At 50.8% G+C, this 26,798-nt stretch overlaps 1 protein-coding gene across 1 annotated transcript in view; it reads right to left on the minus strand.

The window, feature by feature from the left end:
• Positions 1-733: 733 nt before the first annotated feature.
• FANCM (FA complementation group M) overlaps positions 734-26,798 on the minus strand; it is a 58,096-nt gene continuing 32,031 nt past the window's right edge. The window contains exons 11-23 of the mRNA XM_054286917.1: positions 25,693-25,927; positions 20,903-21,060; positions 19,852-20,004; positions 9,480-11,271; positions 8,690-8,769; positions 8,521-8,589; positions 7,942-8,052; positions 6,158-6,314; positions 5,255-5,361; positions 3,829-4,356; positions 2,415-2,880; positions 1,689-1,980; positions 734-919 (exon numbers count right to left, since the gene is read on the minus strand). Coding sequence (XP_054142892.1) covers positions 796-919; positions 1,689-1,980; positions 2,415-2,880; positions 3,829-4,356; positions 5,255-5,361; positions 6,158-6,314; positions 7,942-8,052; positions 8,521-8,589; positions 8,690-8,769; positions 9,480-11,271; positions 19,852-20,004; positions 20,903-21,060; positions 25,693-25,927 — 4,272 coding nt within the window. The 3' untranslated portion in view covers positions 734-795. The remainder of the gene's footprint in view (positions 920-1,688; positions 1,981-2,414; positions 2,881-3,828; positions 4,357-5,254; positions 5,362-6,157; positions 6,315-7,941; positions 8,053-8,520; positions 8,590-8,689; positions 8,770-9,479; positions 11,272-19,851; positions 20,005-20,902; positions 21,061-25,692; positions 25,928-26,798) is intronic.

The raw sequence follows: 26,798 nt of genomic DNA on the forward strand, positions 1-26,798 counted from the left end.
TGGCACTGGGAGCCATTCCCTGGCTCCTGTCCCTCCATCCCTTGTCCCCAGTCCCTCTGCAGCTCTCCTGGAGCCCCTTCAGGCCCTGCCAGGGGCTCTGAGCTCTCCCTGGAGCCTTCTCCTATCCAGAGGAACATTCCCAGCTCTCCCAGCCTGGCTCCAGAGGGGCTCCAGCCCTGGGGCAGCTCCATGGGTTCCTCTGCATCTCTCCAGGGCTGGCAGCTCTGCCGGGGGGTCTCAGCTGCGGGGGGCAGTGGCTGACCCGGCTGCCCAGCACAGCTCCCGCTCCAGGGATGATTTCTCCCTGTTCAGGAGCACCGATCGATCCCGCGCTGTTCCAGCCGGTGGCAGCAGAGGCTGCGGCGCCGGGGCTGGGGGAGGATCGGGCACCCGAGCCCGGGCAGAGGCTCCAAGGGACGGGGGCGGCGCTGCCCGGGGCCCCCAAACCCCGGCCCTGTCCCGGGAGCACGGAACAGCGGCAATTCCCGCTGTAACCTGGGAACGGGGCTCAGTGATGGCAGGAGCTGCTGCTGCGCTCCTCAGCGTCAGTCCCCAGAGCTTTACTGAAGTACTCGAGCCATTATTGTGGTTTCACAGGAACTGGGGATGGCCACCCCCAGAGCTGTGCTCTCCGCGGCCCAGGGACCCTGGGGACACACGGGGCGGTGCCAGCCGGGGCGGTGCCAGCCGGGGCGGCGCGGCTCCCACGCCCTGAGGTTCGACAAGTGTTTATTTACATCATTTACATCCAATCCCGAACGGGTAAAGTGCAGTGCAGGGCCCGGAGCGCCGAGCTCAGCCCTTCCCCTTGGCGGGCAGCGGCAGCAGCTGCAGATCGAACTCGTGGCGCAGGAAGCGATGGAGCTCCTCGGCCTGCGGCCGGCTCAGCCGCGCCCCCGCCGCCAGCGCCGGCACCGAGCTGCAAGAGAGGGAACGGGAGGAGCCCCGGAGCCGGGACGGGGCGGCACCGGGAGCCCGGGACGGGGCGGCACCGGGAGCCCGGGATGGGGCGGCACCGGGAGCCCGGGATGCACTGCCCGGGACGGGGCGGCACCGGGAGCTGCTGCAGTCACCTCTGCACAGGTGCCCCAGGGTGGGCAGCACACCTGAGCAGTGAAAACAGGGAATGCCAGAGGGGAAGAGAGCGAGGGGCAGCAGGAGGGAGGGGGGAAGCAGAGCCCGTGTCAGGGCCCTGGGCTGCTCAGCGGGAGAGACAGGAATGTGTGAAAAGCTGAGATGGGACAGGAAAGCTCCTGGGAGAGGGTGGGAAAGGCTCTTCCTGAGCAGCTATCCCAGCAGGAACGGTGCAGGGAGGGATTCCCTGAGCAGTGATTCCAGCAGGAAAGGTGCAGGGAGGGATGCCCTGAGCAGTGATCCCGGCAGGAAAGGTGCAGGGAGGGATGCCCTGAGCAGCTATCCCAGCAGGAAAGGGGCAGGAAGGGATGCCCTGAGCAGTGATCCCGGCAGGAAAGGGGCAGGGAGGGATGCCCTGAGCAATGATCCCGGCAGGAAAGGGGCAGGAAGGGATGCCCTGAGCAGTGATCCCGGCAGGAAAGGGGCAGGAAGGGATGCCCTGAGCAGTGATCCCGGCAGGAAAGGGGCAGGAAGGGCTCTCCCTGCCTCCAGGGCAGGAAAAGGAGCGCAAGGCTGGGCCCGGGAGCCCCCACCAAGCCCTGTGCTGCCCTTACCTGTTGGCCACGGCTGTGATGGAGCCGAAGGAGTGGCAGAGGTTGAGGGCAGCTCCGTAGCTGAGGTTGGGAATGCTCAGGTAGAAGTTGAGGAGGTCCCGGCCGTGCCCCTCCGGCTCCGTTGGCACCTGGATGGCAGCGTCCTTCCTGTGCTCCAGCAGAGCCAGCTCCTTCAGCAAAGCTGCAGTTTGCTCCTGGCAGGAGCTGAAGAGGATCCTTATTCCAGCCTGCACCAAGGCTGAGAGCACTCCATCGTAGTGCTGAGTCCTCTGGAAACACCGGGACGTCTCTCCTGAGGAGTGGAAGCACAGGAAAGCAAGACCTGTTATTGTCCAGTGGAATCATTTCATTGCAGGGTTTGGATTTCTGGATTAAAACAAATGTCTGTGCGTGGATAAAATCGTGCTTGCTCCTGACATGGAATCCCACAATGGTTTGGGTTGGGAGGGACCTTAAATCCCATCCCATCCCATCCCATCCCATCCCATGCCATCCCATCCCATCCCTGGCAGGGACACCTCCCACTGTCCCAGGCTGCTCCAAGCCCCATTGTCCAACCTAGCCAGGGATCCAGGGGCAGCCACAACTTCTCTGGCAATTCAATCCCAGCCCCTGCCCAGCCTCCCAGCCAGGAATTCCCAATGTCCCACCCATCCCTGCCCTCTGGCACTGGGAGCCATTCCCTGTGTCCCTCAGGGCAGGGCAGGGCGTTCTGGCAGCACCCACCTGGCCTGACCCTGTCTGTCTCCACAATCACACAGATCCTCTCGAAGATGCCCTGCAGGCGCTGCAGCCTCTGGCTCAGTTTGTTCCTGTTCCCGGGGCTCTGCAGCTCCGACTGCAGCACCCTGTCCACGGCCAGGCGGTTGCTGACGATGTAATCGCTGCTGCCCAGGGAGCAAACCTGCACCCGGAGCCCGTGCCCGGCCCGCAGGCACGACAGCACCTCCGGCCCCGAGCACATCTCGCGGCTGTCCGCCAGGATGCACAGCGAGGGGCTGTGCCCACAGGGAACGCGGGGGATTCCAGCCGGGGAGGGGCTCTGCTCCTCTGGAACACGGGATATCCCAGCCGGGGAGGGGCTGTGCCCACAGGGAACGCCGGAAATCCGAGCCCTGGCTGAGGAAGGGTTTGGGACAGCAGGACACGCTGAGCCTGAGCTGCTCCCGTGGGTCTTCAAAGAGCCGGACACCTGTGAGTGTTGAAAATCACAGATTGTGGGGGTTTTACATCAAATCAATGAAAGGATGTTTTGCAGTATCAACACTGTCAGATTATTGACACTTTAATCCCTGTATCAGTCTCCCCACTGAGCTGAGCTGATTATCCCAGAGTTTGGATGACAAAAGCAGCAGCTTTCACTGAGAAGTTCAACAAAACCTGGATCCTGTAAATCAGAGATCAGGCTGGGAAGTGTGAGAGATCAGGAACTCAACCTCAGGGAGGTGCTGAAAGCCCTGAATTCAGACAGTGAACCAGGATTTTCAATACAAACCCAAGCCCTGAGTTCAGACAGTGAACCAGGAGTTTTTCTATACAAACCCAAGCCCTGAATTCAGACAGTGAACCAGGATTTTCTATACAAACCCAAGCCCTGAGTTCAGACAGTGAACCAGGAGTTTCTATACAAACCCAAGCCCTGAGTTCAGACAGTGAACCAGGATTTTCTATACAAACCCAAGCCCTGAGTTCAGACAGCGAACCAGGATTTTCTATACAAACCCAAGCCCTGAGTTCAGACAGTGAACCAGGAGTTTCTATACAAACCCAAGCCCTGAGTTCAGACAGTGAACCAGGAGTTTCTATACAAACCCAAAGAATCAGCGCACACTGCTGTTCCACCATCCTCCATGACCAAGAGAGAATCTAAGCCCAGTTTTAATTTGTTCACTCCTGAAATACTCCAGGTTACCCTGGGAGTACAAAGCTTCTAGCAGCAAGGAAAGGGAGATGGTGCTGGAAATGTGCAAGGCCAGGCTGGAACAACCTGCTCTATGGAAGGTGTCCCTGCCATGGCAGGGGTGCAATGGGAAGGGCTTTAGGTCCCTCCCAACCCAAACCATTCCCTGATTCCTGAGTCCTGCTGCTGCCCAGGAATTCTGTCCCACAAGGAAGCTCCCTGCTTTCCCTGGGCACTGACCTCAGCAGCAGCCTGCAGATCCGTGTTCCTGCAGCCAGAGCCAGCTGGGGGCACGGATGTGCTCCTGCCTGGCTGCTCTGGGGCTGGATCCAGCATCCCAGACACGGAACCTTCCAGGCCCAGCAGCCTCTCAGTGTCCTGCCCCCCAGCCTGAGCAGCTGTGGCTCCCCCAGCCCCGCTCCTGGGCTGCGCAGAGGGGGCTTTGGGCAGAGCCTTGGGGAGCTGCCCTGCTTCCAGGGGCCTCTCCCTGCTGGCTCCCGTCTCCTCCTCGCTGGAGTCACTCAGGACAATGATTCTGCAAGGTTTCTTCTTCTGCCCCGGGGCAGGAGCGTTCCCTGCCCGCCGGGCCTGGCTCAGCCTCCTCGTGCGGCGGGTCAGGTACTGCTGCCCGCTGCTGCTGCCGCCCTCCCTGGTGAGCAGAGCAAAATCCACACACTCTTCCTCCTCACTGCAGCCGCTGGGAGCCTCCTCCTCCTCATCCCCCACGCAGAAACTGTCCTCAGCATAGGTCACGTCTTGCTCGGGGATCTGGGGGAAACAGCCAGGAAAGCTGCAGTGGTTCTGCTGCTCCTCAGCAGGAGGGCCCTTGGCTTATCCAGCCCTCCCCACACAAATACTGGGGCTGAGGGGCTTCAATCACATCCCACCCCACCCCTGCCATGGCAGGGACACCTCCCACTGTCCCAGGGTGCCCCAGTGTCCAGCCTGGCCTTGGGCACTGCCAGGGATCCAGGGGCAGCCACAGCTGCTCTGGCAATTCCAGCCCAGCCAGCAATTCCCAATTCCCAATCTCCCACCCATCCCTGCCCTCTGGCACTGGCAGCCATTCCCTGGCTCCTGTCCCTCCATCCCTTGTCCCCAGTCCCTCTGCAGCTCTCCTGGAGCCCCTTCAGGCCCTGCAAGGGGCTCTGAGGTTTTATTGGATCCTTCCCTTCTCCAGGCCGAAGTTCTGTGTTGGAACTTGTAATTTACCAAGAAAAGGCTGTAACTGCTCTGCAGAGCAGGCCAAGAACCTCCCTGTGGTCCCACAAGGGAGGTCCCCAAGGAGAGGAGCCCCTGCCTTCCTCTAGGGGGACACAGTATGGGCAATGTAGAATGTAACCTTATCCCCCAGCGAGCTGCAGCTGGGCCCTATTACTAAAGATTAGGAGCAGGCTGGATGATAACAAGCAACAGCTGTAACCAATAAGAACAGTGGTATAAAAGAGTGGACTGATGGGAACAGGACTTAGAGAAGTCAGAGGGCTGCTGCAAGGACCAAGAGCAGTCAGTGCTTAGAGGAGCTGTCTATGAGAAAACATCGAGGAGGAATCAAACTCTGAGGCTATGGAATGCTTGCACTACAATGATAAGAGAACTCTTGATATATAAGACAACATATAATGATAATAGAGCTGTTGTGATATAGAAGATAACACCTGCCCACCTGGGAGAAGATGGCCGAGGGGTTGAAGTGCCTGTGCACCATCTTGTAGCGGCTGCCGAGGGCGGGGCTGCGCACGGAGCTCAGGTACACTGCCCTCATCTCGCTGTCTGCAGTGCACAGGAGACACAGGAATGCAGGGTTAGTACTGACAGAATGCTCAATTCACACCGGTACACTGTGTTTTCTGCGTGCCTTCATGGTTTCCCAAAAGCCTGTATTCCCCAAAGCAAAAATCTCCAGCCTTCACTAGAAATCCCAACGCCCAGGATGAAGGAGGGCAGGGATGGATGGGAGATTGGGAAAGAATTCCCAGATACTGGGATGGACTTCCCAGAGCAGCTGTGGCTGCCCCTGGATCCCTGGCAGTGCCCAAGGCCAGGCTGGACATTGGGGCACCCTGGGACAGTGGGAGGTGTCCCTGCCATGGCAGAGGTGGCACTGGAAGGTTTTCAATGTCCCTTCCCACCCAAACCAATCTTGGATTCCAAGTGTACCCAGCCTGTGTCATGAAAGTTGCCATTCCATCCCAGAATATCCTGAGCTGGGACCCACAGGACCATCCCAGCCCCATCCCTGCCCAGACCCCAACAACCCCACCCTGGGCATCCCTGGCAGCGCTGCCCAAACCCCCCTGGAGCTGTGGCAGCCTCAGGCTGTGCCCGTTCCCTGGGCAGCCTGGGCAGTGCCAGCACCCTCTGGGCAAGAACCTTTCGCTGAGATCCATCCCAAACCCCCCCTGGCCCAGCCCAGCTGCTCCCTCAGGCTGCAGGAGGTTTCCAGGCTGGCAGAGCCCCGGGTGCTGCGGCAGGAGCAGCTCCCGAGCCCGGGTGAGGAGGTCCCAGCTCCTGTGTCCCACCCCAGGGATCTCCTGGCTCCGGGATGCTCTGGGAGCTCCCCACTCACCGTTGAGGGCCTGTGTGGGTTCCCCTTCATCATCGAGGAACTGGGCCAGGGACGGGCTCAGCTCCTCCCCGGCGCCGTCGCTCTCGTCCGACGAGATCCCCTCAGCATCCAGCAGGGACAGCTCGGCCTCCTCCTCCAGGAACTGCCTGCCTGCGGCCTGCACACACCAGCGGGGCAATCACAGCTGCCCCATCGGCCAGCACCGCCCCGAGAGCTCTGCCCCAGCCACCCCAGGGCTCCGGCAGTGCCTGGAGCGCCGCAGGGATCCGCCTTGGCAAGGGGATCATTGCTGGGCAGGGAATGGCATGGGCACGGGGCCCAGCTCAGAGTGCCCAGCACACTCAGTGGGTCACTCTGCAGCTTATAAATCCAGCGTTACTCATTTCCTGTGCTTTCAGAAGTCCAGTTGGATTTAGGATTCCTCCAAACCCAAGTGCAGCAGGAATTTCAGACACAGACCCCACCCTGGTTTGCCCTTTTCTGCTCAGGATTTAGGACTCGTCAAACAATGAATGCCTCAGATGGTGCAGCTCAGTCCAGGGAAGATGCGACACTTCCCTTGTGACTGTAGTGCAGGAGACTTGACCTAAATTCCATCAAAACCAGGCAACAAAACACTCCCAAGGTCGTACACAGAAACAAAAGTTAATTCAGGAAGGTGTTTTGCCCGAGATATTTTATATTAAGTTCATTTTTCTCCTGTAATTTCAGCTATAAAGTACTAAAGTAAAACATCAAATTAGCCCCAAAATTATTATGTATCTCCATGACTCCAAGAGCATGGTTTGTTTGCCATAAAATAGATAAGAGAAGTCTTAATAATGAAGATTATTGTTAAAAAATTTTAAAGTGTCCAACATATTGTGCCCTGGAGCCCTGATTATGGCAATTTCTGCCCAGTGAAACCATAGCCATAAATATTTAAGAGCTTTTTAGCTTCAGTAAGTCTGGTGCTGCCTCCCCTCCTGCCTCCATTCCTGCTGAAGAGTTAAACATTGAGCTGAGATTTAACACTTGGGATTGAGGGACCACTGCTGCCTTAAACATCCAGGGCTGAGGCCATTAGTGGGGATCATTCATGTGAGTAAGCAGCCCAATCCTGATGATGATGATAACAATACATTTTTATTGTAGTTATTGCTGTTATACAATTATTGTTATTATCATTATTATTAGTAGTAGTAGTAGTAGTATTATTAGCATTATTATTAGTAGTAGTATCAGTATCATCATCATCATCATCATTATCATCATTATTATCAATAATAATTTGTTATTTTATTTTGTTAAAAATATTTAAATATTATATATTATTATAATATAACATACAATCCCAGAACACCCTGATCTGGAAGGGGTTCACAGGGAATATAATAAAATATAATGAATACAATATAATAAAATATAAGAAATAAAATATATATAATGAATATACCATAATAAATATACTATACTATACTATACTAAATATACTATACTATAATATACTATAACAAATACACAAAATATAATATAATATAATATAATATAATATAATATAATATAATATAATATAATATTTTTACTATAATTTGGAATATTGTTACTTTTTTTTTCCTTTCTGGGCAGGACCCTGACTCCTCTCAGGGTATCCCTCGAGCTGCCCTCTGAGCTGTTCTCTGGTGTCACAGCTGCCACCCAGCCCTGCAGTCCCCTCTGCCCCCAGGCCCTCTGCCCAGCATTCCCAAATTCCAGCAGCTCCAGAGCTGAGCTCAGTGTCCCTGTGGGGACACAGTGCCACCCACCTTGGCTGTCCCACAGCTCCTGGCACGTTTGGCTCCTCCTGGCCGGGGCCTGGCCCTGGAGCTGCTCCTGCCCCTCTGGAAATCCCCGCTGTCCTCACTGGAGGTGCCTGACTGCAAAGGGAACGCACAGAGTGAGCAAGGGACCATCCCAGGAGTCACCGAACCCCAGCCTGGCTGGGTGGGAAGGGACATTAAAGCTGCTCCAGAGCCATGGGCAGGGACACCTCCAATAACAGGGCAGGAAAATGGGATTTGGATGAAAAATCAGCTCAAATGTGCCATGAATTTGCTTTTTTTTTGGTTCAAAGCTCTGTGGCAGGCAGGTTATTTCACCCTTCCTGGCTGCCAAACAACAACTCCAGAGTCACCAAAGCCCCTGGGTCCCTGGCAGTGTCCCAGGCCAGGCTGGACACTGGGACAGAGGGAGGTGTCCCTGCCACGGCAGGGCTGGCACTGGGTGGGATTTGAGGTCCCTCCAACCCAATCCACTGTGGGATGCTGTGAAGTGTGGAGACCCTGGGAGGGAACCGAAGGGAAGCAGGAGCGGGTTCCCATTATTTCTCCCCATTCTTTGCTGACCACGTTGGGAGGGCGCCGGCGTTTCCTGGTGACCCGAGCTGGAGACTCCAGGTCGCTCTCATCCATCCCCTGTGGGAACAACATCAACATCAGTGCACACTGAGTTTGTGTTTGGCTGCTTAAATTGCCATTTTGCTTCTCTTGTCTATTTTTTCCCTCTAAAACTCACATCAGGAGACTTCAAAATGTTATTTTTTATCCTTTTTTTCCTCTGAACAACAATATCTTCCTCGCTGTCACTGCTGGGTCCTGCAGAAAACAGAATAAACAACATTCACCAGAATTGCACAGTTCCCAACACAATTTTGTTGGAGCTGAGCAATCAAACCCTGCCTCTCTCAGAAAAGCACCTCCAAAGGAGATTATTTATTGATCTACAGGGCAAATATTGTTCTCTTCAGCCTTGTTAATCAAAAGAGAAAATCTCCAGCTGGGATGGACAATAAATCCTGCTTCCCTGGAGAGCCCTGGGGGAAAGTGATTTCCCCAGGCAGCAGAGGCAGAAAAAGGGAAGAGAAAGCAGGACACCAAGAGAAGAAGCCATTAAAAGTTGAGCAAGAGCCAGAGTTGTGGCAGCACTTTGTGACACAAATCCCTGTGACAGCAGCGACTGGGGCTGCAAATGTCCCTGCCAGAGAGGGCACAGAGCTGCCCCAGGGCTGGAGCCAGGCTGGAGATCTGGGAATGTTCCCTGGAGAGGAGAAGGCTCCAGGGAGAGCTCAGAGCCCCTGGCAGGGCCTGAAGGGGCTCCAGGAGAGCTGGAGAGGGACTGGGGACAAGGATGGAGGGACAGGAGCCAGGGAATGTCCCCTCATTGACCCAACTTCAGCATCTCAGCCATTACTCCTCTTCCTTCCAACCCTCCCACCTCAGCCATAAAACCAAAGGGAGGATCCAAAAGATCCTGGATCCTGTTTCCAAACCATGAAGGTCTGACTCCTGTCCCACCAAATTCCTACCTGCAGCATGGGATCCATGGAGTTTGGTGTTCTCCAGGCTTTCTGTCCTTCCTGGAGAGGAATCCAAGGCTGATCTCCCAAAGTTCTGCCTCCATGGGCTCTCTTTGACTTGATCTACAGGAGGCATCTCTGGAATTTGCTCCCTGGCATTCGGGAAGACTTCCATAGAAATTCTTTTGACAGCTTTGATATTCACACCCTTCCTGCTCGGTGGGGTCAGAAGTGCTGAAGGCAAAGGTTCAGGGGGTTCCCTTCCCCTCCTGCTGCCTCCTGACTCGAGCACAGCCCCTGCAGCAGGAGCACCCTCGGCCCCTTCCCTGCCATTCCCGCCCCTGCTCTGGTGTGACAACGGTGTGGACATGTCCCTGCTCGCCAGCCTCCTGCAGTCCCACCCTGGGGAGGCTTCCAGCCTGCAGCCATCCCTCAGGGGTGTTCTGGCACTCCCCAGGGCCCTGTTCAGCGTGGGGTCACCAGCACTCCTGCTCTCCTCAGGGCTCTCGTCCCCGCTGTCCTCGAGGGAGAAGCCCAGGTCGAAGGTGACAGAGAACAGGTCCTGGGAGCAGTCGTAGGGATCATCCTTCTCCAGGGCCACTGCTGCTGTCCCCATGGGTTCCCCGCAGGGCTGGGTGGGGCTCACACGGGGCAGTTCCCTGCCTGGCTCCCCCTCTGCCCCAGGGATGGTCCCAGCTGCAGGCTCAGTGCTCACGGGGCTGCCCTCGCCCACGTCCTCACCAGCCTCATCCTCAAACAAATGCAGACTCTGCTCCTCACCAGGAACTGCAAGGGCAGCCTCTGCTGTGTCCTTGGGAAGGGAAGGCTCCTTTGCAGGGCCGTTTGCCAGGGGCTGGTCCCTGCTGGGAGCGTTGTTTGGGATTTCAGGGAATTCCTCATTGTCGAACAGGCCATCGAAGCTGTCGTTCCAGAGCTGCTCCTCTTCAACAGCAGCAGCCTTGGCAGATGACACAGTTTTGGACAAATGGGGACTTCTTGAGGCACAGAGTTCCCTGGGAAGCGTCGCTTTGGGATTCTCCAGGAGCAGCAGGGAAGGATCAGGTTTTGGGGACGTGGGGGAGACGCTGTCCTGCAGTGCCTCTGAGTGAGAATCAGGGAGAACTTCTGGGGAAGGAGATCTTGTTCCCTCCTCTCTCATCAGGCTCTCCAAACCCTCCAGTTCATCCCCAGAGGGAGGGGACTGTGACAAAAGCCTTTGCACCTGGGAAAATGTTTGTTCCAGCCCCGGGGGCTCCTGGGGGGGCCCTGGGAGGGTGAAGGAATCCCTGCAGGATTCAGGGAGATAAAACAGGTCTGAGGCCACGGGGGAGGTCTCGTACCCCGAGTCCCTGTGGAACCTCCCCAGGGCCCCACAGGCCTCACCTGCAGGGCTGTTCTGTGCTGCTGGACTGGCAGGGCCTTCAGAGCTGTCACTGTTGTCACACAGGTCAATAAATGCATTTAAGTCAAATGTCACCTCCATCCCCTCGTCCTTGTCACTGCCTGGGTGAGAGGGTCCAGGCACGGCAAGCCTTGTTCCTGAGGGAGGGGCAGGGGGATCCTGAGGCACCACAGGCACTTCCTCACTGAGCCCAGGGGCTCTTCGGGGAGCCTTGGCTTTGGTTCTTTTAAAGGTGGCAAAGAACTCACTCTCGCCGTCACCTGCATCAGGAGGGAATGGTTTGGGTTTGGATTTTGCCAGGTCTTTCCTGGAGCAGCGACCTCTCCTTTTGTTCCCTGGAATGTTCACATCTTCCATCCTGAGGTGAGGCTGGAGCTCCTGCTCAAAGCTGCAGTCTCCCTGGGGACACAGGGCACAGGTTACCAGAGGCACAGCCTGGGCTGCTCACAGCCTGCTCCCAACAGGGATGAGGGTTTGGTTCTCCTGCAGAACTTCCCACAGACTCTGAATCAACTTTTCATGATATAAATCTGCTGTTCAAAAGGCAACCAGCTCTGTCAAACATGCACAGTGGACCTGGACATGGAGGATCTGAACAGAACAATTATTTTTTGGCAGTTCAGGCAGATGAATCCCTGGATTCCTTAATCACTGAAATTACATCAGGTACTTTTACAGAGGGTGAGGAAAATGACTTTATAATTAGACATTGGCTTGTCTGAAGATATTTCTGGAAGCAAGATCCAAAGCCACCTTGAAGGAATTTGAAGACTGATCCCTGACAGAGCTGGGGATCCTGCAGCAGGCAAAGCAAACTGTGCACTATTAACAGATTTTGTCATTAATCATCATCATCATTTCAACACCAATTTCACACAGATGCTGATGCTTAAACCATCCATTCGTAAAGATATCCAAAGAAACTCCAAGTCTGGATTTTTTAATTAAAGTTGCCTTAGGAGAGGGCTTAATAAAAACAGTGAGGAAAAGAATTGTCACAAGAGGGCTTTGGGATGATTTTGATCTGGCAGGTTGTAAATAATTTGTTTACCTCAAGCCTGGCCAGAACACAGACTCAATACATGGAATTCTTTGTGTGAAATGCAAGAGGAACAGCAGCCCTGGTTCCAGTTCAGTGCCCAGGTGTCACCTGAGCAGAGGAGCACTGCAGTGACAACAACGGGGCTGATAAGGGTCTGCTGGGGTTTATCTCAGGAGCAGCTGCCCCCTGCACAAGGGCTCAATTCAAGCATTTCAGCGTTACACAAACAAGACAGAAATTAAATGGATTAAGGATTAATTAGCTGCCAAACCACTGAACATGAGTGAAACAGGAGGAGGTGCTGTCCTTGTTCAGCCCACACAGTTCTGAGAGTGCAGCGCTGATCAGGCTTGGTCTAATATTGCCCTGCAACCCAAAGTCAACCAAAGTACAACCCCAAAACCTACAAACCCAAAATTAACCAAAGTACAACCCCAAAACCTACAAACCCAAAATCAACCAAAGTACAACCCTAAAACCTACAAAGCTCAAACTCAAACAACCCCAAAACCTACAAAACCAAACCAAAACAAACTACAGCCTCCAAACCCAATCAAACTACAACCACCAAAACCTATAAACTCAAAATTAAGCAAAGTACAACCCCAAAACCTACAAACCCAAACCCAATAAAAATACATCCAAACCTTACAAACCCTTAAACCCAATCAAAATACAACCCCAAAACCTACAAACCCAGAGCCAATCTCCAACACTCAAAATTTACAAACCCAAACTACAACCTCCAAAACTTACAAACCTAAAACTCAAAGTACAAGCCTCAAAGCCTTCAAACTCCAAGTCAAACCCTTAAACCTAATCAAAATACAACCCCCAAACCCTACAAACCCAAACCAAATCAAACTACAACCCCCAAAACCTCCAAACCCCAAACTCAAACTACAACCCCCAAGCCCCATCCAAGTACAACCCCCAAAACCTACAAACCCAAACCCACTCAAATACAACCTCCAAACCCTACAAATTCAAAGCCACTCAAATACACCCCTTAAAAGCTACAAATGCAAACCCACTCAAATACATACCCCAAACCCCACAAATTCAAAATCACTCAAATACAACCCCTAAAAGCTACAAACCCCAAACTCAAACTAAACCCCCTAAGTCAATCAAAATATAACCCCCAAACCCTACAAATTCAAACCTACTCAAACACAACCTCAATACCTACAGATTCAAAACCATTCAAATACAACCCCTAAAACACACAAATCCCAAACTAATGGAATTGCCAGAGCAGCTGTGGCTGCCCCTGGATCCCTGGCAGTGCCCAAGGCCAGGCTGGACATCGGGGCACCCTGGGACAGTGTCCCTGCCACGGCAGGGGTGGATGGGATGGGATTTGAGGTCCTTCCCACCTGAACCTTTCTGGCACTGTGGGATCCCAGCACAGGCAGTAGGATCAGCGAGGAATTTCCCAGGAATGACCCCCCAGACCCCCTGGGTGCTGAGAGAGGAGCTCAGCCCTGCTGGAGCCTGGCAGTGCTGCTGGGGCCAGGGACAGCCCAGAGCCAAATTTAGCATCGAGGGCAGAGCTGCGTGACCTGCTTTGGGCTCAGGGCTTGTGTAACTGCCCCACTTCCACCCAAACACTTTCTCCTGCACAAGACACCCTGTCCCAGCCAGGCCACCCCGTGCTGGGACGCTGAAAGGGCCCTTCTGCGATTAGCACGGGTTGGCCTGAACGTGCACAAATGGGGAACCTTAAATTACCTGCCCAGCTCCCCTCTAACCCAGAGCTGCAGGGTGTACCAGCTCCTGAGAAAATAGGTCAGGAGCAGGAAAACAGCTCTGGGATTATTGTACTCAATCAATGAGCCTGCCTGCACTCACTGATTCCCTTTAAAAAACAAAATATGCTTTAGCAGAGAGAATAGGAAGAGAAAATGAAAATCTTAATACTAAATATACAATTATAATAATATATTAATATGATAATATTTTATATATTATATACCATATTATATTATAGAGAATATAATATAATATGATATAATATAATATAATATAATATAATATAATACTGTTGATAATATAATATTGTCTATAATATAATACTGTCTATAATATATTATATATTATGTATTATATATATTACATTATATTATCATAACTAATTATAATATTATTATAATAACTATAACTATACAGTTATTATATAGCTGTATATAGCTATATAACTATATAGTTATTATAATAACAACCATAAAATTATTTTATATTATCATTATAGTATTATATAACTTATCAAATTATTTATTTTATTGATTTACAAAAGTATATATAATAATATTATGTCATTATATTAATATTATATATTTTAAAATTATTTTTTGATATGTAAACAGATGTGTAATTATACCCCTTCTGGTTCCCCGTATATAAATTTAATGCATCAAGTACCAAAATTGCAATTACCCTCTCTCTCATCAGTAACTGCTTTGGATGCACATTTTTTAACAAGATTCCTCTGCCTGATGAAACCCTGGTGATGCTGCTGATTGAAAATTCAGGATAAACCCACAGACAGCTACAATGTGGATTTCTAACCAGTAAAGCCTGAGCGAAACCCTGCAGAATTGCCCTTTGTGTGCTCCGGCCAAGCAGAAGCTGCTCCTCACCCAAACCCTCCCAGCCCTCCCCATCCCCTCTTGAACAGCTTTAGGCCCCTTTCCAAGCCAAACCTCCCTGTGATTCCAGGAGTTTGCTCTGATCACCTTTCCCACCTTTTCCAGCGCTGCTGCCCTGACAGTCCCTGCCCACAGTCCCGGTGCCCTGTGCGTGCCCTGCTGCCCTCCCTGAGCTCTGCCTTCACTCATCAGCCCTTCCAGGAACTGCAATCCATCCCTGCCCCAGCACTGCTCCCTTTCCAGAACACACTGCAGGGGAAAAAGCACAGTCAAAAACCGGGTTTTGGAGGTGTAAGTGTATCACAGGAGATGATCTTTAACAATTTATTTAGTTGGGTCATGGAAGGAGCCTGAGGGACACAGAAACCCCAATGTCCTTCTACCAAACTGAGATAATTCTCTCCCTAACGGCATCACATTAGTGATGATCTGCTCATTCTCTTGGGTTTTGCTTTCTGCTACCCAATAAAAACAGCCTTAGATCCCTAAAAAGAAGGATGGTTACAAAGCCCAGGATATGTGCCCTGGCAAATACGGGAGCAGGATCAATAAAGAAGCTGAAGAGTGAATGTTCAAGAACACCAGGAAATAAATGAGGGTGCCCAGAGAAGCTGTGCAAGTGCCCAGGGCCAGGCTGGACAGGGCAGAGCAGCCTGGGACAGTGGGAGCTGTCCCTGCCATGGCACTGGGTGGGATTTAGGGTCCCTCCAACCCAAACCATTCCAGGACTCCATACTAACAATCCCATTTAGTGAGAACATGCCCTGCCCCTGCTCTCTTTGTGTCACTGGCATGGCAGAGCTGGAAGCTGAGGGCAGGGATCCATGGAGTGGGTGGGCTTGGACCATCCCAAATCACTGTGACTCCTCTGTTCTCTCTGGGAGCACATCCCCAGCCCCAGGAAAAGCACCAGCACCTGCAGTTCCAGGTCTAAACAACCCAGCCCTGGCCTCAGTTAATGCCTGAATTTAGAAAATTTGGCAACAAGGTCAGAAGAAGCAACTCAAAGGAACTACCTGAATTGGAGGACTGAGATTTTGGGGCTCCCTGGCACCTCACCCTCCAAAATCAGCCCAAACCCTTCTACCCTCTCTGGAATCAGAGGTTTTGACACATCTCAGAAGAGGATTTTAATCAGAGAGAATTTAAGTGCAATGAGAGCCTAAAAAACCCAGATAAAACCATTTAGTTGCCCTTATCTGAACCATTTTTAACTTTTCATTCAGGGTCTCCTGAGAAAAAAAGTCCAGCTGGCTGAAAACACTAAATTTTCCCCCAAAACACATCTGATTTAAAACTCCAAAGGCTTGGGAAGCCTTTTCAGGTTCACTGGGATTGCAGAGTGGCCTGGGAACGTTTTCCCTGCTGGCAGAGGATCCCCTGAGGCAGCCCCAGCCACATGATAAATGACAGCTGAAATTAAATAAATTTAAATAAAATCCCAGAGCTGAAATTTGACTAAAATTTACATTAAATTTAAATAAAATTCCAGAGTCAGCAGCTCCAGGGTCACCCCAGGGTTAGGAGACGTGTCCCTCCCAAGGTGTGTGGGGTCAGAAGGTGAAAAACTGAGTCAATCCCAAAGATTTGGGGATTTATTTTGTGTTCCTTGTGCAAACTCTGAGTTCCCACTGCCAGCTTGGAAATGGGAGAGCTCCAGAGTGACCCTCCCATCTGGACACTAAATGAAGCATTCCTCCTCCTCTCCTAAGGAAAAACAAAGCACTGGTACTTCCCTCTCCCTGAGAAACCTGGACAAATATCGTTCCACTCCAAGGATCACTCTGCCCAGCCTGATTTCCAAATAGCACAATTTAATTTGCAAAAAATGCTTAAAAGAGATGGAATCATTTTGCAGAAGGACAACTTGATTTGTTCCCATCCTGCACCAAAAATCCCCCTGGGAGTAAATCCCCCATCTGCCCCACAGGCGTTGCTGCAGCAATAAAGCCCCCAGGGCATTAAAGGCTTTGCTGGATGTGCCTTTTCCAGGGGTCACATCTGGGCCTTCTTGGACTTTTTTATATTCTTTTGACTGGGCCAACTTCTTCTTTTAAGAGATTTTAATAGCATATAAAAACTTTTTTTGTTTTTGCCAATCATTTTCACTTCATCTATTAAAAAAAAAGCGCCTTTAAATTGACTTTGTTAAACTATTATACAAAATATAAATAATAATATAAAATACAAAGATTTTGAATCACTGAATGAGTACAAGGAAAGGAAAGCCACACATAAGTGAATTTCTTCTCTAACAGAAAATACCCAAAAAACCACACAAATGATTCTTATGCTGGCTTGTTTTGTCATGACAAATCTCTGAATGAAATTCTGCCCAAGAAATACTTGAGCAGAAATTTCCAGATCATTTTGCTATTCACAGTAAAATAATGATTGGCCTGATTTTACGTTTCATCTCCCAGTAAGAAAATCATCAATAAAACTGTGCTTTGAGGTTCCCTCTCTGGGGTATTTAAGGAAAGAGCTGTGACCTGTACTGGTGTTAAACCCTCTGTTAATTAAGCACCGTAAATGAACGTCACAGATCAGCTGGGTGTAATTAGCCATGCAATATTTATAGCAGGAACCTGATGCACAGCACATCCATGCAAACCCTTCCACCAGGGCATCATGGAAGGGTTGGAAAGGATCTCAGATCCCCCCCAGAGCCACCCCTGCCATGGCAGGGACACCTCCCACTGTCCCAGGATGCCCCAATGTCCAGCCTGGCCTTGGGCACTGCCAGGGATCCAGGGGCAGCCACAGCTGCTCTGGCAATTCCAGCCCAGCCAGCAATTCCCAATTCCCAATCTCCCACCCATCCCTGCCCTCTGGCACTGGGAGCCATTCCCTGGCTCCTGTCCCTCCATGCCTTGTCCCCAGTCCCTCTGCAGCTCTCCTGGAGCCCCTTCAGGCCCTGCCAGGGGCTCTGAGCTCTCCCTGGACCTTTCTCTCCTCCAGGGGAACATTCTGAATTCCAGTGGGAGCATCCCCAGCCTTGGGAGCACTGTCAGTGCCTCCCAGGAGGGCAGGGATGACTTCAGGGAATGTCACTGAACCTCTCAGACAAGAGCTCAGTGTCAGAGCTGTCTGATCACATCAGATCCCATCACATCAGGGCACTGCTGCCTCTTCCCTTTTTGTGGAACACTTTTGGTGTCCCTGGACTGGCACCAGCTGGTTCAGTGTAAAAAGGAGCCCAGGAAGCTCTGGAGTTAATTTAAAACCCCGGTGCCAGTGCTGAGTCCAGCCCTGCCAGCGCTTTGTTTCTCCCTGGGAGGCTCCAAAGGGTGAGTGTCACCTTGCGTCACCTCCTGTGCTCTGGGACACCCTGGGCACACCAGGGACACCCTGGCAGGAAGGTGAGGAACGAGGAAGCTCCACAGCTGCCCCTCTGCCTGCTGGCACAAATGGAGCAGGCTGGAGGCCAACCCAGCTGGGGCTCACCCCAGACAAAAGGAGGCTCAGGGGGCACCTGCTGATTCTGGAACCATTTCCCTGTTCCTGACATCTCAAGCTGCACCAAGGGAAATACAGGTTGGGTATCAGGAAAAAGTTTTTACAGAAAGGGAGATAAAGTTCTGGAATGGCTGCCCAGGGAGGTGGTGCAGTCCCCATCCCTGGGTGTGTCTAACAAAGCCTGGATGTGGCACTGGGTGCCAGGGGTGAGCTGAGCTGCTGGGGCTGGGCTGGACTCCATGGTCTGGAAGGTCTCTCCCAACCTGGTCATTCTGTGATTCTGGGAATTTGGGGGAATTCTGGGAATCCCCAGGAACTGGGGAGGTGCTGGAGTCACCATCCCTGGATGTGGCACTGGGTGCCAGGGGTGAGCTGAGCTGCTGGGGCTGGGTTGGACTCCATGGTCTGGAAGGTCTCTCCCAACCTGGGCATTCTGTGAATTCTGTCCCATCCCTGCCCTCTCCCCCTGCAGTGTGTCCCTGACCCCAGCTGGGGACAGGGACTGTCAGAGTGTGGGAAATGGATTTGTAAAAATTCTCCAAGCCTGACAGAAGGCTCACACAGTGTACATCTGTATACAAACCTTGAAATAAGAAATGCTGGCTTAAAAATACCATGGAATAAGACAGAAACTGTTGAAAAAAAATTAAACTAGAAACAAGTTTCAAAGGATGGCATTACAAATAAGACTAAATACCTTAGAGAAATAGGACTATGAAAAATGCATTATAGTAAGACCTACAAAGAGTAATTTTAGACAACTAACTTTAAGGCATTTACAATATAGTGTAGCTACAGCTGGTAGGCCAAGAAACACTTAGAGTTTATTGTAATTAAGAAATAGTTGGCTTATAATTGGGATAGCATGAATTATAACATCTGTATTGTCCCACCCTTCTCATGAGACTGAAAATAAAATAAAATTTTTTAAAACAGCTCTCAGTTATCCCATCTCTGGGTCAGAAAAAGGTATAACCCAACATCAGAGGAGTCAGGAATGTCTCTGGTGGGATGGAGAAGCTTTTCTGAGCTGGCCAGGTCGGATCACAGCCTCCCTCTCACACCCCAGGAGCACAACCACAATGTCTCCATTCTCCTCCTTGGTTAGCCCTGGTATTATTCAGGAAACTCTGGCAGCTTAGCAACAGCTTCTGATGACCTAAAAAACCTCCACGTGCTGAAAGGCAACATTTGGGGAGCTCAGCTGGAGGGAAACATAAGGTGGTGAACCACTGAAGCCTCCATCCACCTCTGCACCCCCTTCCTTGTGCCTTGCAAAAGGATTTCTGTAGCCATCCCTGTCAGAAAACAAAATTCCCATCTCCCAAACAGTTCCCATCCATGCTTGTTTGCCTTAGCTCCTCTTATCCCTTAATTCTTAGGAACAATTGGCTTTTTAGTTCATAAAAACAAGCTCAAAAAGCCTAAAATAAATCCCCTAAAGCAGGCCATGGGCTCCTGCATGACTTTTCTGTCAGCTTTTGATGTACACACAATGCCAAACTCTTCCCAAGTCCTGGAATAGCTCTGATACCCCTCGTGGTGGCTCTGCTCCTTGGCATTTGGAGCTCCTGTATTTCATGTCATTCTGTCACAAACTGATACTGGAATCCACTCAGAAAAGACTGATTTAAGGGTGGGGTTTTTTTTTCCTTTTTTTAAACAGTTTCTGTGGAAAAGATTAGGAATCACAGCACAGTAGTGAGAGACATTTTTAAACAAGATTAAATACACATAATTCGTTTCACAATTACTGGGGTTTTTTTAAAAATTCATTATTTTTAAACTTTTCTAACTGTGCATTCAGTCCCTGGGTAGGTTTCTTACCTGCTGGTCCCTCATCAGCTCCATCATCTCCATGGCCCTGATGAAGAGGTGACAACGATCCGAGTGATCCACCAGGGATGTGGGCAGAGGCTGATTCTGCCAAACGCTCCACTCAGACAGGGAGAGCTCCCGAGCTGCCCCTTCCTCGGGCACCTGCAGGGGAAATCGGGATGGGAAAGGGCATTTTCAGCAGGGGATTCTTTGCTAAACCTCGCTGTCAGGGACAATTGTAGCAGACAACTTCTATGAAAAATCTTTTCCTTAAGATTTTTCCTCTTGAGAAGCTGGGAGGCCTCAGGAACAAAATGCAAACAATGGTTATCTGCTGCTGTGGAATGCAACAGGTGCATCTGGGATTGGTCTCATGTGGTTGTTTGTAATTAATGGCCAGTCACAGTCAGCTGGCTCGGACAGAGAGTCTGAGACAGAGCCTTTGTTATCATTCTTTCAGATTCTACTCTTAGCTAGCCTTCTGATGAAATCCTTTCTTCTATTCTTTTAGTATAGTTTCAATGTAATATATATAATAAAATAATAAACCAGCCCTCTGAAACATGGAGTCAGATCCTCGTCTCTTCCCCAGTCCAAGAACCCCTGTGAACACTGTCACAACAATAAATACAGAAATGCAGAGAAGGATTTAAACATCTGGTCTGAAATAAAACCATCAGGAGCAACCTGGGCTAGGGGAAGGTGCCCAGGTGTCCCTGCCCAGGGCAGGGGGTGGAATGAGATGGGTTTAAGATCCCTTTAAACCCAAACCATCCCGGCACTCTGTGCATACCGCATCCTGCGTGGAATTCTTAAAAACAGGAGCAGAACTTAATGTCTCAGAACTGAGACTTACTAAGATACTTTTAATTTATCAACCCAGTTTTTAATTTACAGACCCAACCTCAAAGACCCATTTCAAACATCCATTTCCTAAATTCTTAACCTCAAAACCCCACATATAAAACTCAAAAAGGCATTTTTATAACAGACTTCCTTCAAATCCAGAGTTAAATCTGGTATTTCCAGCATCCTTCAGGCCTCATTGCATGGAACTCACTGGTGTTTCCTCCAGGTTTTCCAAGGTTTCAAACTGAACTCGAGGCAATACTGGTTCCTTTATCCCATCACTTTCCTTAATCCTGTAGAGTCTGTCCCATATTTCAAACTCCTCAGGGGACAAGGACCAGCTCTCATGGGAGTTTGTTTGCTTTTGGCCTATGGGGGGAAAAACAACAACAGGAAAATGTTACCTGCTGTAGGAAAAGGGATGCAGAATAAAAGAACTTGCTGTGGTACCAGGGACAAAAAATAAAATCTTCTCTGAGCCACAACCAAGAGCAGATGCAGAGAATCTGAATCCAGGGACAGGCATCCAAAGAGTGCTAATGTTTTATATGGATAAATATCATTAAACAGCTGGTTTGGGGCAGGGCATCACATAAAAATAGAGAGAGACATAAATCACTATCCCAAATAGTGCCAAATCCCTTCAACAGCCCTGGCTGGGAAGTGATTCCAAAGAATCAGAGTTGAGAATGGGATTGTGTTCAGGCCAGATGTGTGAAGCTGGGAGAAAAACAATGAAGGTATTTGCCAGGATCTGGGGCGGATCCGCAGCCCAGGCTCTTTTGGGAGTTAATGCCACAGCGGAGGAATCAGGATCTCTCAGTCCTCTCAAGGTCCAGCTGCCAGGGCTGTGTCTGCACAGAGCAAACCCTGAGTCCTGCTCACGTCCTGTTCAGGAGAACCTGGAAAAATGAACCAACACTGATGTTCCTAAGGCCATCACTAAAACATCCCAGAAGATCAACGCTGCTATGGAGTATTTCTGACTCAAGTGTGGATGGCACTTTCCTGAAGAGGTAACACCCAGTCCAAGGAGCTGGCAGGGGAGGAAAAAAGAGACCTGAAGGAAAAGGAAATAAGAACAATTCTCAGAGAAGGATTTGGAATCAGGGAACGTTGAGTGGGAAGGTGATGCCTCAGGTTCAGCTTTTCTATTTCTCACATTCTGTGCTGCTTTAGTGTGAGGGTCTGGGCTCCATATCAGGGGATGGTTCTGATGAGGTGCAGTTCTGAGCTCTGTGCACAGAGCAGGGAGACAAAACAATTCCTGCTCCAGCTGGGCACCAAGGACAAATGATCCAAATCTCAGCCCCAGAGCACAAACACCGTGGGCTGGAGAGAGAAAAACAAGCAGGGTGGGACTGCCTGGGCTAAAGCTGGAATGGGACAATGAACTGCAAGGTGCAAATGGAGCAGAACTGATCCCAGGGACAGAGCCCGTGCCCGGCCGTGCATTTTGGGGCCATTTTGGTTGATCTTGGGTGCAGCCCTGGCTGGGCTCTGGTGCTGCCCAAGGTGGATCCATGGAGGAGATGCTTTGAATAAATCCCTGCTTTATTCTGGAGCTCCATCCAGCCCCTGCTCTGGGGCAGCCTCATCAGAAGGACCCACAGGGCTCACAGAATCAGGAATGTCCTGAGTGGGAAGGGACCCACAAAGACCACCCAGCCCAACCCCTGTCCCAGACCCCCAACAATCCCACCCTGGGCATCCCTGGCAGTGCTGGCCACAGGCTCCTGGAGCTCTGGCAGCCTCAGGCTGCGCCCATTCCCTGTTCCTCAGTCCCTGTTCCAGCCAGCCCCACCAGGGCACGTGGGAACAGCAATGACTTCAGTGCTGTTCCAGCTGCCTGGGACAGGCACAAGATGATCCCCTGATACCAGCCCAGGTGAGCCATGCTGCAACCCTGCCAGGCAAGGAGCCTGCAGCAGCTGCCAGGGCCTGGGAACAGAGCACTCCCAGAGCTCTGGGCAGGATTGTGGCTGCCCACAACATTTCCCAAACACAGAGAGAGGGACCTGGACAAACATGAGCGCTGCCATCAGAGAACGGAGCACAGGGAGAACATTCCCATCCTCAGGGAGGCTGATAAGGCTCAAGGATCAGGGCTGGCAATCAGCACGTCCTGCAGTCCCTGGCACAGCCTCTCCCCTCCATGGGAAGCAGCTGCTGCTGTCCCATGGGAAATTATCCTCCAGAACATTCCGAGCTGGGGATGCCAGGCCTACCAGGCACAAACACAGCACTCAAATCATCCACGTTATTTTCCTTGTTCTTCTCCAGAACTAATGCACTTTCTCTGTTCTTGAAGTGGGAAGAGAGCAAGAATTAACCACAGGCAACTGGAAAGGCATGAAAACCCCACAGAGCAGGTGTTTAAACCCTAAAGCAGGTGTTGGCAATCTTAAAAAGTGAGTCCAAACCAATTATCATTAGGATAAAACCAGCAATTATAGAAATAATGTGAAACTGTAAAATCAAACAAAACCCATGGTTATTGACAACTCAAAATTGATCCATCTGAAATGAGGGAGTAGAAGAATAGTGAAGAACCAGCAGAAGAATTAAGAAAATGAGATTTCATCTGGACAAAAGCAAAAAGAAAAAGGAATTACTGGTAGCTTGAAATGAGATTCAGCTCTGAGGAACAACAATATTAAAACGCTCCTCATTTTAGCAAACTCTTAAGAAAAACCCCAAACAAACAAAACTCAAAAATCAGAGAGAAAAAAAAATCAAAAAACAAGAAGTTATATAAGAGGCTTATGGAGTAAAGGGATTTTTTGCTGCACTTTTTAAGGAGAGATCTGAAAACTGCAGGACACACTTGGTTAATGGTGGGACAGCACAAGATATTGGATCCCTCTGGGGCTGACAGACAAAAGTTATGGAGGAGGTTTTGAAGTGAAAGACGGGTGCAAAATGAATAGAAATTAGATCAAATTAAGAAGAACAGGAAATGTGTATTTTTTTCAGGTAATGAGTGACAGGACAAGAGGAAACAGCCTCGAGATGTGCCAGGGAAGGTTCAGGTTGGACACGGGGCAGAATTTCCTCATGGAAAGGGTGGTCAGGCCTTGGACCTGCCCAGGGCAGGGCTGGAGTCCCCATCCCTGGAGGGATTAAAGCCCTGTGCATGTGGCACTTGGGGACACAGGGCACTGGTGGCCTGGGCACTGCTGGGGAATGGTTGCACTCAATGGACTCAGAGTTTTCCAGCCTAAATGATTCCGTTATTGTACTGGTTTTGACAAGAAAACAAGGAGAATGTTTGACATTGCTGTGATAACTCAGCCCATGACAGCTCAGTTTCTGTCATGGAGAAACCTGAGGATGAACTGGACCTCAACAACAAAGTGAGAGAGAAGAGATAAGAGCACAACACACCCAGCTCAGCCACTGCTGCCATCTTTACCCATTTTTATCATGGAAACAGCACTAAAATGAAAAGAAAATGCAAAAGAGTCATCTCCTTTCTCTGTCCTCTTTTGGGTCACTAAAACCAGGAGCAGCCCCTGGGGATTCCACACAAGGGTGGTGCTCAGTGACCTGCACAGGGCAGCCCTGGCTGGCAGGAGGGGCACAGAGCCCTGGCCACCCTGGGCACAGAGCCCTGGACACATTGGGCACAGAGCCCTGGCCACCCTGGGGACTGAGCCCTGGCCACCCCGGGCACTGAGCCCTGGCCACCCCGGGCACAGAGCCCTGGTCACCTTGGGGACTGAGCTTTGGTCACTCTGGGCACTGAGCCCTGGCCCCCTTTGGGGACTAAGCCCTGGCCACCTTCAGCAAATCAACCCTGGCCACTTATGGGGACTCAAATCCTGGTCACTTTGGGGACTCAACCCTGGCCAGGTTTGGGGATTCTACCCTGGCCACCTTTGGGGATTCTGTCCTGGTCACTGTGGGGACCCAGCCCTGGTCACCTTCTGGCAATTCAGCCTGGGTCACTCTGGGGACTCAACCCTGATCACCCTCTGGCAACTCAACCCTGGTCAGTTTGGGGACTCAGCCTTTGGGGATTCTGTCCTGACCCCCTCTGGCTACTGAGCCCTGGTCCCTCTGGGGACCCAGAGCCCCAGCCCTGCCCACGTGGCTCACACAGAAGGGCAATTCCAGCCCCTGTGCTGCTCCCACAGCAGGAGCATTCCCAGCACTAGCGTTTCCTTTATGCCCTCCCTGCTCGTTTCTCTTTTCTAGGACAGACCAACAAATGCTCCAAAATGATTATTTTCATCCCATGATGGGCTCTGATTGTTTTCCAGCAGCTGTGTCTGTTTAATCAGAAATAGGAACTTTCCCAAGGCTCCGAGTTTCTTCTTTCAAGAAGTTGCTGTTGGTCTTTACAGAAAGCACTAACAAAGAGACAGAGCAGGAAAATTCCCAAGTATTTATAAAATACTTTTTTCCTATCTTAGGATTGTGTTCAGTTTCCTGAGCATTCCCATGCCATTGAACTGCATCAGCTAGAAAGCCTCCAAGAGAATTTTCCTAATTCTCCTCCAAGAGAGTCTGCACAATTCATAAATATCCTACCCTTGATTTCTCCTTTTCCTCACAGCAAAATCCTTCAGTTTTCAAGCATTTCTGGTTTATTGTCATTTACAAAGCCACAATGCCCAGAGCAGCTGTGGCTGCCCCATCCCTGGGAGCATCCCAGGCCAGGCTGGACAGGGTTGGAGCAGCCTGGGATGGGGGAAGGTGTCCCTGCCCCAAATGGGAATTTCAAGTCCCCACAAGCCAATCCAGTCTGGGATTCTGGGATTTTGGGATGAACCTTTGCCTCCTGTGTGTGCAGCTGGAGGTTCTGACTTGCAGGGAGTGACTCCATGGAGGAGGAGGATGAAGCAAGGCCTGGCTCAGGATGTGGAGGTGCAAGGGCAGAGCTGTGAGGTGCCCAGGAGCAGCCCTGGCAGTGTCTGAGCTCACAGAGTGACCCTGAGAGCCCCAAGCTCCCGCGAGGGAGGGCTGCAAGTGCTGGGAACACCATAATCCTCTTACCAGTGACACAGGCAGAGAGAGCAGATTTGTGCTGCAGGGAACTGCATCTCCTCTCTTTGGAAAGCACCCTGGAGGTGCTCTGCTCCTGCTTTTCAGCAGTGATAAACATTTTGTGCACTCTGGGATTGATGCCTTCTGGAACCATCCGTGGGCTGTGCTGGTAGAAACGAAGGGTTTTGTTCCCTGAGATGGCTTTGTGGATGCTCCTTTTGTTACACTGGCTTTGGTTGTAGGTCTGAAAGAGAAGGTAAATAGATACATCATCTGCTGATTGATTGGGTTTTTCACAGCATTTAATCAAAACTAAAAGAACACCTCAGTGGCTGTGGGGTTTCTCATTATTTCCTGTTCCCTCAGCAAGGACTTGTTTGGTTTGGGGTTTTCAATGGACCAGAAGCAGGCACAGCACTGGAGAGTGAGAAAGGAGCACAGCCCTTGCCTGGGGGAAGTTACAAGCTGTCACTGATACAGGGATGATGTAAATTAGATTACATCAGAAACAGGGAAAGGAGCTCAAGCAAAAAAAAAAAGCCTAAGATGATTTGTTGATGTCATGAGTGCTCTGAGTCCTTTTAATTACTCCCCATTTTATTGTGCAATGGAGAAACCATGGCAAAGCTGGGGAATGTGAGGAGAGAAACTGGGGCCTCTCTCTGGAAGTGCCTCCCCAAGGAGGTTTGGTGCTCTGCTCCTCCGTGAGCCCCTTGAGACCCTGAGTGTCCCAGGGGGCAGCTGCCACCTGACAGAGAGGATTCCAGGGAGCAAAAATAAATAAAATAAAATAAATAATAATTTCCCTGAATAAAACTGGAAGAGGCCCACAGCCAGCATTGATAAACCCCTCAGGCATTCCAAAAAATAACATTTTAATCCTAGAACAGTCAAACCCCAGTGTTCTTATGGCAGAAAAAAAGCGGTGTTAACAAAATTAGCAGCATCACAGGGTTGTGACTTCACTGGCTTTTCCTTCCCCTGGGCTGAGCAGCTCCAGGGCACATCCCAAGCCCCATCCCAGCAGCTCCAGGGCACATCCCAAGCCTGGCCCTGGGGCTCACGCAGCTGCCACATGGAGAGGCTGCCCTGGGAGCACGTGGGAGCCGGGGTAT

Source organism: Melozone crissalis, unplaced genomic scaffold, assembly GCF_028551555.1.
Source record: "Melozone crissalis strain CALT ecotype California unplaced genomic scaffold, PUWL_Pcris_2 ptg000056l_1, whole genome shotgun sequence".
NCBI classification, from domain to species: Eukaryota; Metazoa; Chordata; class Aves; order Passeriformes; family Passerellidae; genus Melozone; species Melozone crissalis.